Here is an 18,055-nt window from a genome sequence, read left to right on the forward strand (position 1 = left end):
ATAATATAACATGATATATATGTAACTACAAAAGATAATTCTATAAAATAAAATAATTATATATAATTATATGATAATATATACTATATGATAGCATATGATGCAATCATATAGCCTATATAATATAATGTTATAATGTATTGCATATAACCCTCAAGTAGCAAGACAGGTATTGTTAGTCCCATTTTATTATAAATCTGAGTTTCACACAGTTTATATGATTTGCCCAAGATCACATAGTCAAAGAGGTAAAGTTAGGACTAGATCCCAAATCTACTGATTTTAGTGACCATTTTACTATGTGTCCAGGTAGACTAAAAATTGCTAAGGGAAAGCACCATGAGTTCCATTTCCTCATAATAGTGGATATTCAATAATTATTGACTGACTAAAGCAGCTAAACATATAAACTCCCCAAAGCCTGAAATACCTCTTTCTGGGGGGATAGTTTAAAGCAATTTGCACGTGCTGAGAGAAAATGGTCCCTTCCCTCAAAGGACTTAGAATTTGTGGCAGAACCACTAACACGGACGAACCCAGAGAAAAACCAGTCTAGAAATCCTCAACAAAGACCCAAATAGACAAGAGGAAGCATTTATAGGACAAACGACCAAAAAAAAACAAAACAAAAAACCCCAAAACCAAGAACAATGAAGGACTGACATGAGTATGTTTTATAAATTGCCTGGGTCTTTGAAATTCTTTTGCTAGCCAAGGCCCAAGGGAGGTCACTGAGAATCAGCGAAGAAGCAATTCAGCATTCCTCTCACACTCAGAGACCCAAAATAGAATGATTGAAGATGATGGGAGGCAGTGTGGGCTCCCTGGCTAAACTAGGAGAACCAGGAGACCCAAATCAGTCACTTGACTGTGTAAGCTTGGGCAAGTTACTTATCATCTTTAGGTCTCAGTTTCCCTAGCTGCAAGATGAAGATGACAGTTAATTATGTGCCCTTGACTTTAGTAAAAAGGTGGGAAGGGCTTGGGAAGGAATCCCAATTCATCTCATTCAGCCTCTGGTACTCTTTGGAGTGTATTTCCTTTAAGGAAATTTAAGGCATACTTAGGAGAACAGAATTTAAAACTAGAAGGGGCTTTAAGACCATCATCTTGTCTAGCCTCTTTATTTTGCTGATGAAGAAACTGAGGTGGAACCTTTTCCCAGAATTTGAATCCAAGTCCTCTTATGCCAAGTCCAGTACTTTCCCCATTGCAATCCATTGCTCTTATTTCTCAATTTAACTAAAAGGCCTTCCTCTATAGTCATTTCTGAACTGCCTTCCTGGCTCTTTCTTATTGCAAATCAACAGTCAACCCAGGCCTCCTGATGAAAAACTGAAGGTCATACTTCATTCTCTCCGGGATAGACAGAAAGAAATTGCAGTTCTGAATATTCCCGACAAAGGCCATTACAAAGCTTGTATACTAATGACATAGTACTATATCTGAGTGACAAGCCAAATAGAGGCTTCCCACGAGGCTCAATTTTCTTTACACTCACCTATCACTGGACTCTATGTCCTATTTCCCTCCTTTGCCTCAGAATATATAGAAAATATATAGAAAAGCCATAATTGCTTTATAGAATACTCTATAGAATATAGAATACTACAAGATCAAATTAGGATCAAATGTAGAGTGCTTTGTGATTCTATAAGTACTACATAAATGCACTCTTTGTTGCGCAGTCATTTCAGGTGGGACTTTCACTCTTTCCGACCCCATTTGAAGTTTTCTTGGGCAAGATAGTGGAGTAGTTTGCCACTTTCTTCTCCAGCTCATTTTACAGAGGAGGAAACTAAAACAAATAGGACTAAGGGACTTGCCTAAAGTCACACAGCTAGTGTCTCAGAACAGATTTTAAGGTGCATCTACCCGATTCCAGATCTGACACTCTATCAACTATACCACCTACCTGCCCTGTAAAAAGTACATTATTTTTTATGTCCACAGCTAAACTGTGAAGTAACATAAGTAGTATTATTCCCCCTGTACATATGAGAAAACCAAAACATAGACATTACCTCTTTTGGTTTTCCTATCTTCCATTATTGATTTATATTAATCTTATAGTCCATTAAAACTGCCAGAACTTTCCTTTTCGAAAAATTGATGATTTAGAAAAATGAGCTGTATCTTCTCCATTTTACATTGTGTAATTGTTTTTTTGAACCCTACTGGAAGACTTTACATTTGTCTCTATTAAATTAAATTTTATTAGATTGGCTTATAATGATAGATGAGAAATGTCTTTTCTAAATCGTGACTGTCACCTAATGAATGATTTAGCTATGTTCAATGCCGTAGAATTTCTTCACAGATTAAATAGTTCATTAAGGATATTTCTAATTCTGTTTCTATTTCTGATCACTGAAAAGGACAGAAAAAAGAACTTTTGCATAAATAAAAAAAAGATGACATCAATTTGTTGTCTATAAAGTACCACCTGTTTTTTCATCATGGTATTGGAGACAATTTGAGGATAGATACATAATGTTAGAAAGGCCTAATAGAGAACTGCTCCTCAGTGAACGTTTTTAGAGAATCTGTTTGAATTCAGAGAAATGACTGAGAATGTAGGACATTTGGGTTCCACAGCTCATTTGTATATGACTTTTTAGAGTTTGAGAGTTTAAAGCTAACCAACTGGTCAATCAAATAAGTGTTTGGTGTCTGTAGAAAGATCAAATAAGATCCATTGGCTCCAAAATCAAAAGAAAAGTAGATTTTGTGTGTGTTTTATCTTGTAAGGGAAAAAAATGAGTCACTGATCACCTGCAGGCTCTAATTTGAGGCATTCAGAAAGACCTACATGAAACTGTGAAAAGTGAAACAAGCAGAACCAAGAGAACATTATATACAACAACAGAATTGACTTGTATTTATCTACCTTCAGAGAAAGAACTGATAAATAGAAATAAGTAAGACATGTTTTTATATAAACACTTATCTACCTAAATATATATACATATATCAAATGATACCTTCTTTAATGGGAGTGGGAGGGAAAAGAAGGAGGAAGTTATGTGGGTATTTTAATGTAACAAACAAACAAATAAATAAGAGTTATGGAAAAACTAGTTTTGGAGAAGTAGAGTTAAGAAGCCAGCAAGAGAGTCAACTGATGGAAAAATTTTAGCTGCTGTGCTGGAGAAAGGCTAGAAGTTCATTGGAAGATGGCTGAACTCTGCTGTAGCCAGAACTATTGCCCTACAGCACCATCTATAACTTGAGGGAAGTGAAACCTCTTAGAAGTAACTGGTTGCTTTCTATTAGCCTCTTTTGTTTGAGAATGAGAAACAAAGGAGGAAAAAACAGCTTCTTTGCTTTAAGAGACTTTGATCTAATTGGACAATGCGGAATTGACCTGGCAAGGCTTCTCTCTTTTTCCCAGAGAGTCATCCTGAGGAGTTTTGCAGTTCTTTCTGGCTTAAGGAAACTGTTGTCACTATAATAGTACACCAGTTTTTCAGCACTTTGGAAAGAAAAAGTGTGAGCCAAATGTGGTGGCTCATGTTTATAATTTCTGCTACTGAGGAGCCCTACTACTGAGGCTTATATTGTCCCACTCAATTATCCTTTCTTTATTTGCTAATATTCAAACACTTCTATTAACTAGTTCCTTCCCTATTGCCTTCAAACACACCCAGGTTTTCCTGATCCTTAAAAAGGCTTCACTTGATACTACAGTCACTTAAAATGATTTCCCTGCATTTTGCTTCCTTTTCTTTAGGAAACATCTAGAAAAATATTTTTACTCTTGGTGCTTAAATTTCTTCACTTTTCATTTGGATTGGCAAAGTTTTACCTTATCTTACTTAGTTCCAGGCTGACCACTTCTTGGCCTTTCTCCAAGTGATGCCACTTGCATAATGGCCTCTTCCTCATTTTCCTCCCATCAGAACTTGAACTCCTAAATCTAGGACCCTGGGTTTTGACTGATGAGACTGATAAAAGATCTGCATTTGATCCAAGCATATCTAGAAGGGTTATAAGAAAAACCAATGTGATATTTTTTTCAGGAAGTAGAGATAATTTAAGAATTGACTCTCCCTTATTTGGCTAATGACAAGAATTCCTTAATGATAAGTAGCAGAAAAATCAAGCCAAAATATAGAAAAACCAAATGTATAAAAAACAAATTGGTTAAATTACAAAGCTTGGCAGGCAGCAAGGAAAGAGCTTGACAAAATAGGCATCTCAGAGACATATAGAAAAGGATAATCCAGTGGCTTTGGTGCTACCAGGCAACAAACTGTAGAGGAAAGAAGTGGGGTGGGGAGATCAAAAGGGAACTAGAGAGATGAGAGCTTTTGTACAGAATTAGACAAAATATGTTTAATAATAGTGTAAAAATCTTGCTTGATAAGGACATCTCTGCAGGTAGAAATTTCATACTCATAAGGAAAATTCATTAAAAGGTCTAAGATAGCTCCTGTGTTATAGTGAATAGAAGATCATGTCTTGTAGTTAAGACCTTGGTTCAAATCCTGATGTGCCACATAGTGGTTGTGACACAAGTCCAAGTCTTTCCTTTGACTCATAACATGGGCAAATCACTTAAACTTTTTGTGCCTCGGGTTCCTTTCTAATGATATATAAACCAATCAATTATCAGTAATGATGGCTAGAATTTCCACCCCAGAAGTTCCACACTATATATTTTCCACTGTAATTAAGTCACAAGTTGAGACCAAAGACACACACTTGATAGATAGAGGATATATTACTATATGGTAATACTACAGGATAATTGAATGATATTCAAAAAGATGCTAGATGACAACTTGTCAGGGATGTTGTTGAAGATATTCCTGTCCAGAGTAAGAGACTGGACTGAATGAACTCCAAGGTCTCTGCCATTCCAACTCTCAGAGTTAATAGCTATGTGGCCATAAGACTAAGACCATGAAACCAAGCTGAAATATTGAATAAATTGAACTAGATAATACTAATGGGTATTTCAGTTTTCCATACATTGCCAGGAACCTTCAGAAGATAAGAATTTGGGGTGAGATAAATGAACATTTAATGGAAATAGTTTTAAGCCCACAAGAAATGGAAATAGATTTTACTTGGTTCTCTGTAGTAAGCATAACTGGTACAGGACATAGCTAAGGGGAAACCGCTATGTGAAAATGATTACTCCAACATTAATTTTAATATTTAGTAGAAGACATAAATAAAAACAAAACTGTATCTGGGTTGCCTGAGCTTAGAGGGAGAAACTATTATAATACATATGTACATTAATTGAAAAGATGAAATTAGTAATGTAAAAAGTAATTATCTCACAGGAAGTCTGGAGACTATTTATATGCACCTTTTTGAAGGCCCTGGGAAAATGTCTGCTTCAGATGAAATAGAGTAGGTGTTTGACCAAAACTTGGATGGCTGACAAAATAATATTAATTAAAAAGTACACTATGAAAAATGGGACATAGTTAGAAAAATAAAAGAATGTTCAAGTGGGAACAGGGTTGCCTATATTATATGGCAGTTGAAGTAGAAATGTGAAATGAAAGGTCATAAAATAACTTGAGGAGCAGCTTATAATGGACATGAGAGCCAAAGATATAAGGTTCTTTAAATAAATCAAAGGCAAGAAGGGAGCTAACCAATCAAAGGATCCATTGGATAATTATGGTGTAAAAGATACTCTGAAGATTGCAGTGAAGACTGAGGAATTATTTGCCTTGTCCTTTCTTAGAAGCAGGGAAAAACTTTATCTTTGCAAGTTCTGTGAGAGTAGGGACTCTGGCTTCAATCTCTATCCTAGATTAGAAATTTGTCCTTCCCAGTGCACTATAATACTGGGGGAAACCATGACTCCCCTCCTTCTCTCTTCACCCAGTTGTACATGGAGAATCATTTGAGTTGAGAAACAGCAAAGTTGAGGAACAGCAAAGGTTCATCAAACTATGAGGGGGTGCTCAAATAGGCAAGAAGGACATCTCCTCAGCATGGCGGGGAGGAGAACATGGGCATCCCATACAAGAGCCCTGCCTATGTTAGCACTGTAAATGTATGTTTGTATAGGATTATGGAGGGGGAGGCTACTGACTGGTGGTATTTCTATTTTCTCTGATCCCTGGTAAAGTCTACAAGTTACCTTTAAACACTAAAAAGATTTGCTTATGTTTTTAGCCTTTTGAGCATGTATAATTTCACAAGCATTTATAGTACTTAAAAGGTATGCTTTGGAAATAAAGGTAAAAATAAAACAGGGACTGTTCTCAAAGAGATTTGACTCTACTGGAGTAGAGGGGCATGTACATAGACAAGTCAATAGGAGGTATATACATGTTAAATTACAAAGAAATTCCAAGAGACAAAAAAAAAACATGAAAACTATAGGGAATAGAACCAGAAATATGGTTTGAAGGAAGCTAAGGAGACAGATATCAAGAACAGAGGGCATCCTATGCAAAGATATGGAGGTGGGAGATAGAATGTTGTACAAGTATACTATATGTTAGTTGTGCTTTGGATGGGTGTGATGGATGTGGAGAAGGGACTAAGCATTTACAGAGTGCCCACTATCTTCCAGGCATCGTGCTAAGTGCTTTACAGTTATTACTTGTAACTGATTGTATTATATAACGCTATAAAGAATTAATATGAAATCAGTATGGGAAGATAGGTAGAAGCAGATTGTAAAGGATATAAATACAAAATGGGAGGAGTTGGTGACTTCACTCAAGACGATGCCAGATATTGAAGTTCCCAGAGCAGTGGGGTGAAGACAACAAGCCAGAGAAGTGAGAAGTCCTTCAAAGTGGGTGTCAACAGGGCACCTTTGATGCCAGGGTTACAAAAATGTGCTGAAATGAATTGAGTGAGAGAATGTTGCTCCAAAATTGCCTTCTAAAGTAGAAAGGTCAAGGGTTTCTGTTCTAAATATAGCCTGAGTCAATCATGCTCAGCATATTACAGTGAAAACCAACTCCGTACTAACCTAACAAAGACACAGAAATTTCAGCTCCTCTGTCAGAAAGTCAAGCACAAATTAAATATCATTTGGGATAGGAGCCCACTGGATAATCACTTGACCCCTACTTACTTGGCAAGGATTCTGGCTTGAATGCTTACTCTCCAATACCATGGAGCAAAAGCTAAGTCAGTGCCCATAATAAAATTGTCTGAAAGCTTATGCTCTGGTCTACTGTCCTTTGATTCTTGATTACAGAGAAGTGATGACCAAGGTTGGGATAAGATACTCAGGTCACAAAATGAAACCCAAGCTGACAGGATGCCATCGATAATGAGTAATAATGGGGACCTTGCTAAATGATAGGAATGCACCTAGTCCCAACCTTCTTTGAATTGCTTCTCCTCTAACAAGGATGAATATACTGAGCCATCTATATTTATCCATTCAATTTGCCCATGAAAACAATGGCCCAACATGGACAAGTTTTTTTAACCTTTACCTTCTGTTTTAGTATCAATATTAGGTATTGGTTCCAAGGCTGAAGAGTGGTTAAAGGCTAGGGAATTGGGGTCAAGTGACTTACTCAGGGTCACATAGCTAGGAAGCGTTTGAGGTCAGATTTGAACTCAGGACATCCCATCTCCAGGCCTGGTCTCTGTATTCACTAAGTCACCTAGTTGCCTCCATAGACACATTTTCATGATGCAATAGGAAGAGTATTAGTTTAGAAGCTAGGCATCTTGGGTTCTATTCAATCAACAGACATTTTTCAAAGCACCTACCATGTGCAAGGCATTATACTAAGCAGTGGGGATACAAAGTTGAAAGGAAAATGGTCCTTTACCTTCAAAGGTCTTATATTCTAATGGGTTCTATCTCTTAGCAGCTATGTGATATGGCAAATCCCTTTGCCTCTCTTTGTACTTATCTACACGAGGTAGTTAGACAAGACCACCCTAAAGTCTCTTCTAAATCTTACATTCTAAGGCTCTGTGAAAGACCATGTTGGTCAGGATTAGGGGCACAGTCTGTGCCTGAAGAAAAGGGTAAAGGTAGCTTGTTCATACAATGACTGAATTTTTAGTCTTTGGCTCATTACACCATACTGAAATCCAATGACTGCCAGGTCATTCAACTAGCCTAGAAGTACAAGGTTCCCAAAAAAGGAGTATACTGGACTAACAGGATTTGGAACTAATAACAGTTAGCATTTATAGAATACTTTTAAGATTTGGATGGCTAAGTGGTACAATGGAAAAAAGCACTGTGCCTGAAATTAGGAAGTCTCATCTCTGTGACCCTAGGCAAGTTACTTAACCCTGTTTGCCTCAGTTTCCTTATCTGTAAAATGAGCTAGAGAAGGAAACCACTTTAATATATTTGCCAAGAAAACCCCAAATGGGGCTACAAAGAGTTGGATATTCCTGAAATGACAAAACAACAATTTGAGATTTATATGGAGCTGTATAAATATTATCTCGTTTTATCATCACAACAACCTGGGGAAGTGGAGGCTATTATGATCTCTTATAGATAAAGAAAGCAATGCAAGCAGAAGACAAGTGAATTTCTTGAGATCACACAGGTAGTAATTAAAGTTGAATTTGAATTAAGGACTTTCCATTTTCAAGCAAAGTGCTCTATTCCTGTGCCACCTAGCTGCCTAGAGGCCATATTGTCTGAGTTGTTATGGTGAGGAATATTAATCGTCACTGGCAGCAGCAAAGCACTTTCATAATTGAAAAGAATTTTATGTATATCATAAACAATTTGAACCTTACAACAACTCTATAAGATTTCTATGGGTATTATTTTTTCCCTTTAACAGGGAGAGAACTGAGACCCAAAGAGATTAAGTGACTTGTCCACAGTCATTTGAAATTGGATTTTCCTGACTCCCAAGTTTAGTATTCTATCCTCAGTCTCTGAGACTATCCTCTTGATAAAGTCAAGAGAAATGACCATTCTCCTCCTTCTAACTCTCCTTTATACCTCCTCTGCATCTTCTCTCCCCTCTATCACAGGAGGAAATTAGATCAGGGATTAGTCTGGCAGGGACCATTCTTCACAAAGTCACACTGATTAACGGACCAGTTCGCTGTGACCCTCATAGTGCTTACACATGGTTTGCTGAATGATTCATCCTGGATACTGTCCAGGTCAGCTCTTTCCTCCTTTTCATTTTTAGGCACCTGACTGGCCCTTGGAGTTCCCAGAAGAGATAGATTATAATAATTTTAGGCCAAACCATGTTCTACCCTCTCTGGGCTCTCTTCAATATAGACAAAGTAGGATATCAGAATTTTAAGTAGGAAAAAGCATCAAGAAACATCTTAAAACCTTATTATAAAGTATCTCATTTACTATCAATAATAAACTTGGATTGTTCACAGACAAGAAGTTAAAATAAGGTTTTAGTTTGCCTTGGAAAGTAGGATAGTTTACTCCAGCTATCCCACTTCAAGTCCTGTTTGTCTAATAAATCTTGGTAGGAGACACAGCATTTTCCTTCCTAAAGGGCAAAACCTATATAGAATAGTCCTGGCAGTATAGTCAGAGAACCTGGGTTTTAATCTTAGCTTTCATGCTTACTCCTTATTGGGAAAGTCACGTAATTGCCCTTATCTAGAGAAAGAGGGGATTTTGATCAGCTGGTTAATTCTTTGAGTCCTTTCCAGATGGGATGAGGCAAATAGTGTTAGACAAGGAGTCAGAAGGCCTGAATTCAAATCCTGCCTTTCAGACATGGAGTCAAGAAGGCCTGGATTCAAATCCTGCCTTCAGACTTCCTAGTTCTATGAATCTGGGGGAATAACTTAACCTCTCTCAGCCTTGGTTTCCTCAATTATAAAATGAGATTAATAATAGAACATACCTCCCAGAACTGTAGTGAGGTTAAAATGAGATACCATTTGTAAAGTGCTTTGCAAATCTTAAAGCACATTAGAAGTGCTGTTGTTCTTCAGTCAATTTTCAGCCATCTCTGACTGCTCATCACCCCATTTTGAGTTTTCTTGGCATTTCCATTTCTTGCCATTTCCTTTTCCAGTTCATTTTATAGATGAGGAAACTGAGGCAAACAGGGTTAGGTGACTTACCTAAGATTACCCAGATTATAAGTATCTGAGGCCAGGTTTGAATTCAGGAAGAGTAGTCCCTTGCCCACAGAAATGCTGACTATTATTATTATTTATGATCATAACAGTATTCATCTCAATATGACAAGGAAACTTTGTATTGCATCAGCTTTATATTGTATACACACCCACACACAATTCCTTTGCCCTTATAGTTCTTTGTGAATCAGGAGGAACTTGATAGTGATTTAATTTTCTCCTTCCTGAACCTATGATCCAGTATTCCCAGTGCATCATTATAAGTTGACAGCCTTTGAAGTTGGTATTTCAATTCTACTGCCACCATTACTATAGACTAGGGTGACATGGAAGGGAGGAGATTTTTGTGGGAGACCACTTATAAACAGAAGCTATTTTTTTTAATTGGAGGAAAAGGATGATATTTCTGAGAGCTTTTATTTATAATCCAGCCTTTCATTTCCCCAAAGCTTCTCACTCTTCTACACGAATCTGATCTGGGGTGGGAGGAAGTTTAGGATTGAAATGTTGACCTATTTTATGTATAGATAATGCTTTTTCAAAGCCTTGGGTATTCTCTTTACCAAACTAAAATTCCCTTTGGTTAAAGTAGGCTGAAAATGTACATATCCAAGATGACTCCCCATGGCAACTTCACTTTTAGGAAATAAGTAATCCTATGGTGTCTTCTTTGAAAGAAGCTTTGGCACTGAGCCCACCAACCTTCTAAAACTCCCCTGGTCCAAATTAATTAAAAACCCCACAGTGCAAATATATAACAGAACTTGGCTAAAAATAGAAAGGCTAAGAACCATCCCACCAATTAGCTAAATGACAATTATTGAATAAACTGACTACTATTAATGACCTACTCTTTTGACTGCAATCCATCCTCTAATTATGGTACCATTCAAATGCTCATAGAGGGGGGAAATTCCAAACTCTCCTCACTGAGGCAAAAGGAACCAATCTCCCAGAACCTAGGAGGCTGTCCAACATGAATGAATGAAACTGAAGGGAGGACAAACTGTATAGACAATAATAATAATAATAATAATAATAATAATAATAATAATAATAAAGAGCTCACTCTATGGCATTCTAACAGAGTTATCAGTAGGATAAATGAAGGCAACAATAGGGTGGTCCCAAAAGGAGATAAGCAGAGGTGAATATGAGAATCCCACAGTTGCCTACCAGCAAAGAGGTCTAGTCATTAACCAGTTCAAAAGTGTGCCTAAGTGTGGTGCTCTGAACATTATTGATACTTAAATTGTCATTGATCTATTAATTTTTCTAAATTACATTAAGTGAGTTGGAATCACTCTGCATTCTTTTAGAATGCCCCACTACCCTGAAGGTAACCCATAGGACCCTAAAGGGGAAATGAAGCTAAGCTCTAGAGACTCGACTGATCACTGCAAGTGGGGTTGTCAGAATAAGCCAAAGCTTATATAAATGCTGCATGTGCATTGCCCTGATGTTGACAGGAAACGCAAGCTTCATCAGAGCAGACTTTTTCCTTTATGTCTTTGTTTCTCCAGGACATAGAAAAGTATTTTGTACATAGTGAGGTCTTTTTATTTTTATTTTTTTACAACCCTTACCTACTGTCTTAAAATTAATGCTAAGTATTGGTTCCAAGGCAGTAGAGTGGTTTGGGCTACACAAAGAGAGTTAAGTGACTTGCCCAGGGTTATACAGCTAGGAAGTGTCTGAGGCCAGATTTGAACCCAGGACAGAGGCCTGGCTCTCTATTCATGGAACTACCTAGCCGGTCCCATAGGGCATTCTTAATAAATCTTTCCTGAATCATTTCTCAAGCAGAGACAGAGAGAGGCCAATGGAAAGAACATACACAGAATGGAGAGACCAGGGACTGAAAGCCAATGATTCCATTTGTCTCGGATTATCCAGGACCCTTATTCCCCTTTATTAGCTATTTTACACTGTGGAATGGGTGGAGTAGTGTGACAAAGGAAGGCCCTGCGCTCTTTCCCAAGTTTAGTCTCTTATCTCTCTGGTGAACTTATCAAAATGATCAAACTGCCTCAGTTTCTCCCTCTTCAAAGGAATTTGGCCAAAGGCTTTGTCACAGACCAAGTAAAAACAGAATGATGGCCTTGGCCTCTCTGGTGTCCCAGAGCTGGGGGTCAGGATGTTAGTTCCTTTCCTAGGAACATGAGGACATTGCAGGTTAGCTCTGTGAGTAATGACCTGCATGTGGTTGCAAGGGAATCTGTTGCTAGTGACCACTCAGAATTATCGCCACTGATGCAGAGCTGGAACACAGCTGGGCAGGCTCCCATTCAGCAGTGGGTGGAGAGACAAATCACTGCACTGAGATTCTCTTCCTTCCCAGCATTCACCTTCGCAGAGTGCCTGCTTCTCCAGGTAAGCGTGTCCTTAAGGATGGGCCTTTCTTTTCAGGAGCTTTTTGACACGATAGAATAAAGTGCGTCATTTGCAAAGAAAAATAAAAACCTCCGGTTTGGAGCACATGTGATCCATAATACCAATGAAAAACATGCCAGCTTCTTTGTGAAATGGTTCTACCTTACTGGAGCAGAAAGCATTGTGTTCTCAGGCATCTTTGCAAAGAATGCACTTAATTTGGCCAAGAAACAAAGAGCTATAAGAATATACTTCATTTTGCCAGGAGAAAAATAGCTATAAGAGTAATTCATGCATGTAATGTTCTCATCTTCCATGCCTTGTAAAACTATGAATTAATTCTCAGAGGGTCATGATGAGAAACTACAGAGGCAACACTGAAATGGCAAGTTCTTATTTCCTAAAAAGAAGGCACGTTTGATAGGTACAGGGGCACCTCTTGGTATTGTTTCTGGAGAAGAAGGCCCTGGGTTCAAACTTTGCTTCTGATACTTCCTAATCTATATAATATTGGGCATATCACAACTTCCTTGGAGCTCAGTTTCCTAATCTATACAATGAGGACCTCCAGGGTAGGTAGCCCAGTGGACAGAACATCATGCCCGAAGTCAGGAAGTCTCCTCTTCCTGAGTTCAAATCCTGCCTCGGATGCTTATTACCTGTGTACCCTGGACAAGTCACTTAACCCAGTTTACATCTGTAAAATGAGTTAAAGAAGGAAATGGTAAAGTACTCTAGTATCCTTGTTAAAGAAAATGCCAACTGGGCTCACAGAAATTGGAAACGCCTGAAAAATGACTGATCAACAACAAAAAATTCCCTTCTAACTCTAGATTTCAGGATCTCTATGAATTTTGATAAATGATCTCACTTGTACTATCTCATGGTAAGCAAAATTTTCTGAAACTGCTATTTGAAAATAGATGAACTTGAACTGCAGGCCATCCAGAATGACTATGACTCTGCTGGGCAACCTGTACTGTGTGTTTTTCCACCTTGTTCTTCACAACATTGAACACTGATTGCAATCAACTTGCCTTCACAAAAAGAGAGAATACCTTCTCTGCCACTCCACCCATTCTCCTCCCCAAAAAGAGGCAAGCCACTTAGAAGCCCTACTAGCAAATGTCCTGTTTTCCCAGGCATCAGAAAAACCATGCTGAATGTTAGACAGCTTCCCCTCTCCAAGCCACCCCCCATTCACACCCCCACAAAACACACAAGGTTTGGGCTTTAATTCAGTCATCCCCTTGGTGATTCTCAGGAGAGATATTGTTCAAATCTGTAATCACAGAAACTGAAAGACTGCCATGAAGGCAAAATCATTCAGACCTTGGCCAAAGACATTCTTTGGTTAAGCAGGTAAACTAGGAATAAAGTAAGGTGTCAGAAAGGTGGGCTCTTTAAGTGTCCATTAACAATAAACCTCTAAAACCAGGAATGCCGGCCCAGGCTTATAATCCCTGCTCCCAGGCCAAAGCTAGTTTGGTGTTATCACCAAGTCTGGCATTGATAGGATGAGTCTCTGAAGCAGGGGACAACCATGTTGTCTAAGGAAGACTGAACAACTCGGGATGGAAAATGAGCAGGCCAAAGCTTCCATGTCATCTAACTTGGGGATTGGCCTATAAATGGTTCCAGCTTGGGGGAGATAAAGAAAACCAGTCTCAACACCCACACACATGCACACAACAAAACTACATATTTCAGGTCCATGAAACAAGGCCAGAAATTGATAGTAGGCAAGCAAGATATTTTCCCCTTTGGTCTTCAGTATCCTTTGGAGGGAGGAAGGAAGGAAAGAAAGAGAGAGAAAATTAGGGGATTGGAAGGAAACAAGAATTTATTAAGTACCCACTATGTGCCAGGCACTGTGCTAAGTGCTATATTCATATATATATACATATATATATATAGACACACACCACATATATGATAGCCTCTATGTTCTGTATATTCTTATGAAATGATTCAGGGTCTAGATGTCACTGGAAGATCATATTAAAAATCAAAACCAAAAAAGTATAATATATACATATGTGTATATGTATATATATTTATAATCTCACTTGATCCCCACAACAAACTTGTGAGGAAGTTGCCATTATTATCCCCTTTTTATGGTTGAGGAAACTGAGGCAGATAAAGATTAGATGACTTGTCTAAGGTCTGTCTGGCTTTGAACTCAGGTCTTCCTGACTCTAGGCCCAGTGCTCTATCCATTGTGCAACCTGGTCCCTTTCACCACCACATCTTATGATCCTGTGACTGTGACTGAAAATGAGAACATAGAAAACCAAACCCAAATTAAATGGTTCAATATTGGGGGTTTATGGCTTTGCTACCTACAGTATGGCTCTGATTTTTAATTCAGTTTTCTTCTGTTATCATGGCTGAAGATTATCCATGGAGTGAACTAAAATGTCCTCAGTTTCTTCATCTGTAAAATGAAGCATCTAGTAGACATGATCTCTAAGATCTCTTCCAGTTCTGACTTATTATGTGACCCTTCTCAATGAATGGTAGAGTCCAAAAGGATCTTATGACCATCTAGACCAGTGATTCCAAAAGTAGGTGCTACCGCCCCATGGTGGGTGCTGCAGCGATCCAGGAGAGCAGTGATGGCCACAGGTGCATTTATCTTTCCTATTAATTGCTATTCAAATTTAAAAATATTAATTTCCAGGGGGCTAAGTAATATTTTTTCTGGAAAGGGGACAGTAGGCCAAAAAAGTTTGGGAACCACTGAATTCTAGACCAATCCATTCATTTTACAGGTGGATAAACTGAGGCCCCAGTATGTCGAGTTGCCCAAGATCATATAACCAGTAACTAGCCAAGAGGAGGATGGGATTAGGAGTTGGGAGATGCAAGTTGATGGCAAAGAGGACTAGAATCTAGGCTCCGGATGCCCAGGTTCAGGACTATTAAATATGGCTAAACAAAAGGAAATAGGTGATGATGATGTGAAACTGGACATCCTACAAATCAAACCAAACTCACTGCCTGTTTTCACCTTCTCATAACCATCATTCAAAATGATCCCTGTCTTCTCCCTGTAATATAGGATTAATACAGCCATGTTGGTTTGGGGCAACCTGTCAGTTGCACTGGTTAGAATGTTGACTGTGGCATGAGCCATAGGGCATGTATCAACTGCCAGTTGGACCCAGGGTATATAAAGCCCTGGAGACGCAGGGTGGGTCTGTTCTTTCCCTACTCTTTTCACTTTCACTTCTACCCCTTGGGGATTCAGGGTGGTTGGGAGGAGGAACCTGGGACCTTAGTTTTCTAGGCTAGGCAGGTTTAGGATAACTTTGCTGACCCAATAGGAACAATTAGATATACCCTATCAAGAGGTTGCTCTATATTACCATCAAGAGATCATTTGTTTCTGTCCCAAGGCTGGGCCCTTGGGACAGCTGAAGATCATAGCAAGGAAGTTCATCAACATCCTGAACTTAGATCAAGAAGGCAGTACTAGACTAGATTCATTGGTTTCCTCACCTGCTCTCCAATCCCTTTTCCTAATCAACTTTTCAAATAAAACCTTAGTTTAACTTATGAACTAGTGACTCCTACCTTCAACTTAGATCTAAGTAGACTGCTGTTCAAGATTCTAGGAGGGAGGGAGAGTAACTCCATTACTGTTAGACAGGAAGCACCACACTTCCTTTCCTGTCTAATCTCACTGTCAACCAATAGGAGTTACTTTCTCAGTCAGGTTAGAGGCTGAAGGGAAATCTTCTTAAAGGGGTTTTGTCCTTGCCAAGAGAAATTACATGAATCCCTTGGCTGGTTTAAGCACTGGGAACTTCTCATTCCTACCCAGTACCATCAGTAAACAGCTCGTGTATAAGCCACATTAGCTTCCTGACTGCCTACAGCTTTACCAACCTCCATTACTGATCCACCATTAAACCCTCATTACATCCCCTGCCTCTGTGCTACACCAGGGCTAGCTATCCTGTGACTGATGTAACAAAGAGAAGGCAGGATGAAATGTATGAGAACCAATGAGGATGAAAATCAAAAGGATACAAGACAAATAGTTTAATACTTGCTGAGATCAATGGAGCAATTCTGATGATTTGAGATTTAAAGAAAGTACTTCAGATGAAAAATTGTCTGGCTCACGCATTGTTAATCATTTTCCAAACCAGTTGAGTTGGCAGTTGCAGAAAAAAAATCCTCTGAGATATCAAATTTCATAACTTCCATATTTCCTGTGCCTGATTAAATCATTTTCTCATCTCTTTTCATTGCATTGCCGACCTGTTAACAACATAACGCCCTACCACAAACTACAATCACCATGGAGATAACAGCTTATCTTTGGAAGGTGCATATCTTGTTAATCAAAGACTGACAGCCTCTATGCTCTATATATTCTTCTGAAAAGACACAGGGCCTAGTTGTCACTAGAAGAAGACTATACCAAAAAAAATCAAAACCAAAAACTCTACCTCTTCCTCAGACATTCCTCCCTCCTGTCTGCCAAGGACCATTACCTTTCTCTACTTCTCCACAGTGTGAGACTCAGGAATCACACCATAGAGATCTCAGTCAGTCTTTATCTCTGGCTTTCAAGTGACAATTTTCCAGGCAAGACAGTGACCCAACACTGCAGCAATAAATCACAGAAGAATCCACTTACCCTTTTCCTCAGATTGTATGTAAGGATGAGGTTTCTTGAGAAGGAGTGAGAGAAGGCTGTGTAGAATTCTAGCACTTTCTGCAGGGCATCTCGCTTAATCACATGCAGGTCACAGTAGGTCAAAGCCCTGACATTGGCACAGGACTGGGCAAGCGTGGCTTCCTTCCAGAATACATCTCCAAATACATCCCCTTTTCCTAAAAAGAAAGGGGAAAAAAGGCTATCTTGAGGGAGGAAACCAACCAATTGAAACAGTTTCATCCCAGGAATAGTTTCTTTATGTCATCTGAGTGTAAGCTGCCTTTAGAACAGAGAAAGAAGGAAAACCCTCAGAACCACCCACTTTCAATTTATTACATCATATTGCCTCACACAGAAGAATCTGGTTAACTTTGAAGCCGTTTCTGTTCAGTAGTTTTCACTCCTGATGGGCTGAATCCCTTGTTTCTTCCTGGTAAATCACAGGCACACATGCTATTATTAAGGACCTGCCTACCCTAGGAATGCATGGATCAGCCATACTTCCAAATGTGAGATTCTGAGGAAGAAATATAAGCTTACACGGCAGGTTATTAGGAGGCTGGACCTCCAATGATAAAGGTGGGGAATTTCCTACTTCATGCTTTCCTGCTTCTTGTAAATTTGATCTGTGATACTGAACAGTTTCCCTCTGCAATAGATCAGAATAAAAACAGAAGTAGAGGCATCTATAAAGCCAGCAGGTCTAATCTGTAATGGGAATAATAACGTGTGTATGACTTAATTTATCTGATTGTTATAAGAAAAGCACTTATAGTGCTACATAAATGTGAGTTGTTAGTAGTAACTACTTCCTTGTTTGACAGCTGGGTCCTTCTTGCTTCTTGTGATAGCATGGTGGGCATGGCTCCAGAGCAAGCGAGCTTATTGATTTCTTGAGAGATGCTTGTGTCCTAGCTGTGCAGAACTATAACCTGCTGATGCCCAGCATCTTCC

The 18,055-nt window shown here is 38.8% G+C and overlaps 1 protein-coding gene across 1 annotated transcript in view; it reads right to left on the reverse strand.

Annotated features, from left to right (window-relative positions):
• Positions 1 to 18,055, reverse strand: part of KCNH1 (potassium voltage-gated channel subfamily H member 1) — a 613,189-nt gene that overhangs the window by 192,958 nt on the left and 402,176 nt on the right. The window contains exon 10 of the mRNA XM_044673205.1: positions 17,081 to 17,277. Coding sequence (XP_044529140.1) covers positions 17,081 to 17,277 — 197 coding nt within the window. The remainder of the gene's footprint in view (positions 1 to 17,080; positions 17,278 to 18,055) is intronic.

Source organism: Gracilinanus agilis, chromosome 4 (assembly GCF_016433145.1).
Source record: "Gracilinanus agilis isolate LMUSP501 chromosome 4, AgileGrace, whole genome shotgun sequence".
Lineage (NCBI taxonomy): Eukaryota > Metazoa > Chordata > Mammalia > Didelphimorphia > Didelphidae > Gracilinanus > Gracilinanus agilis.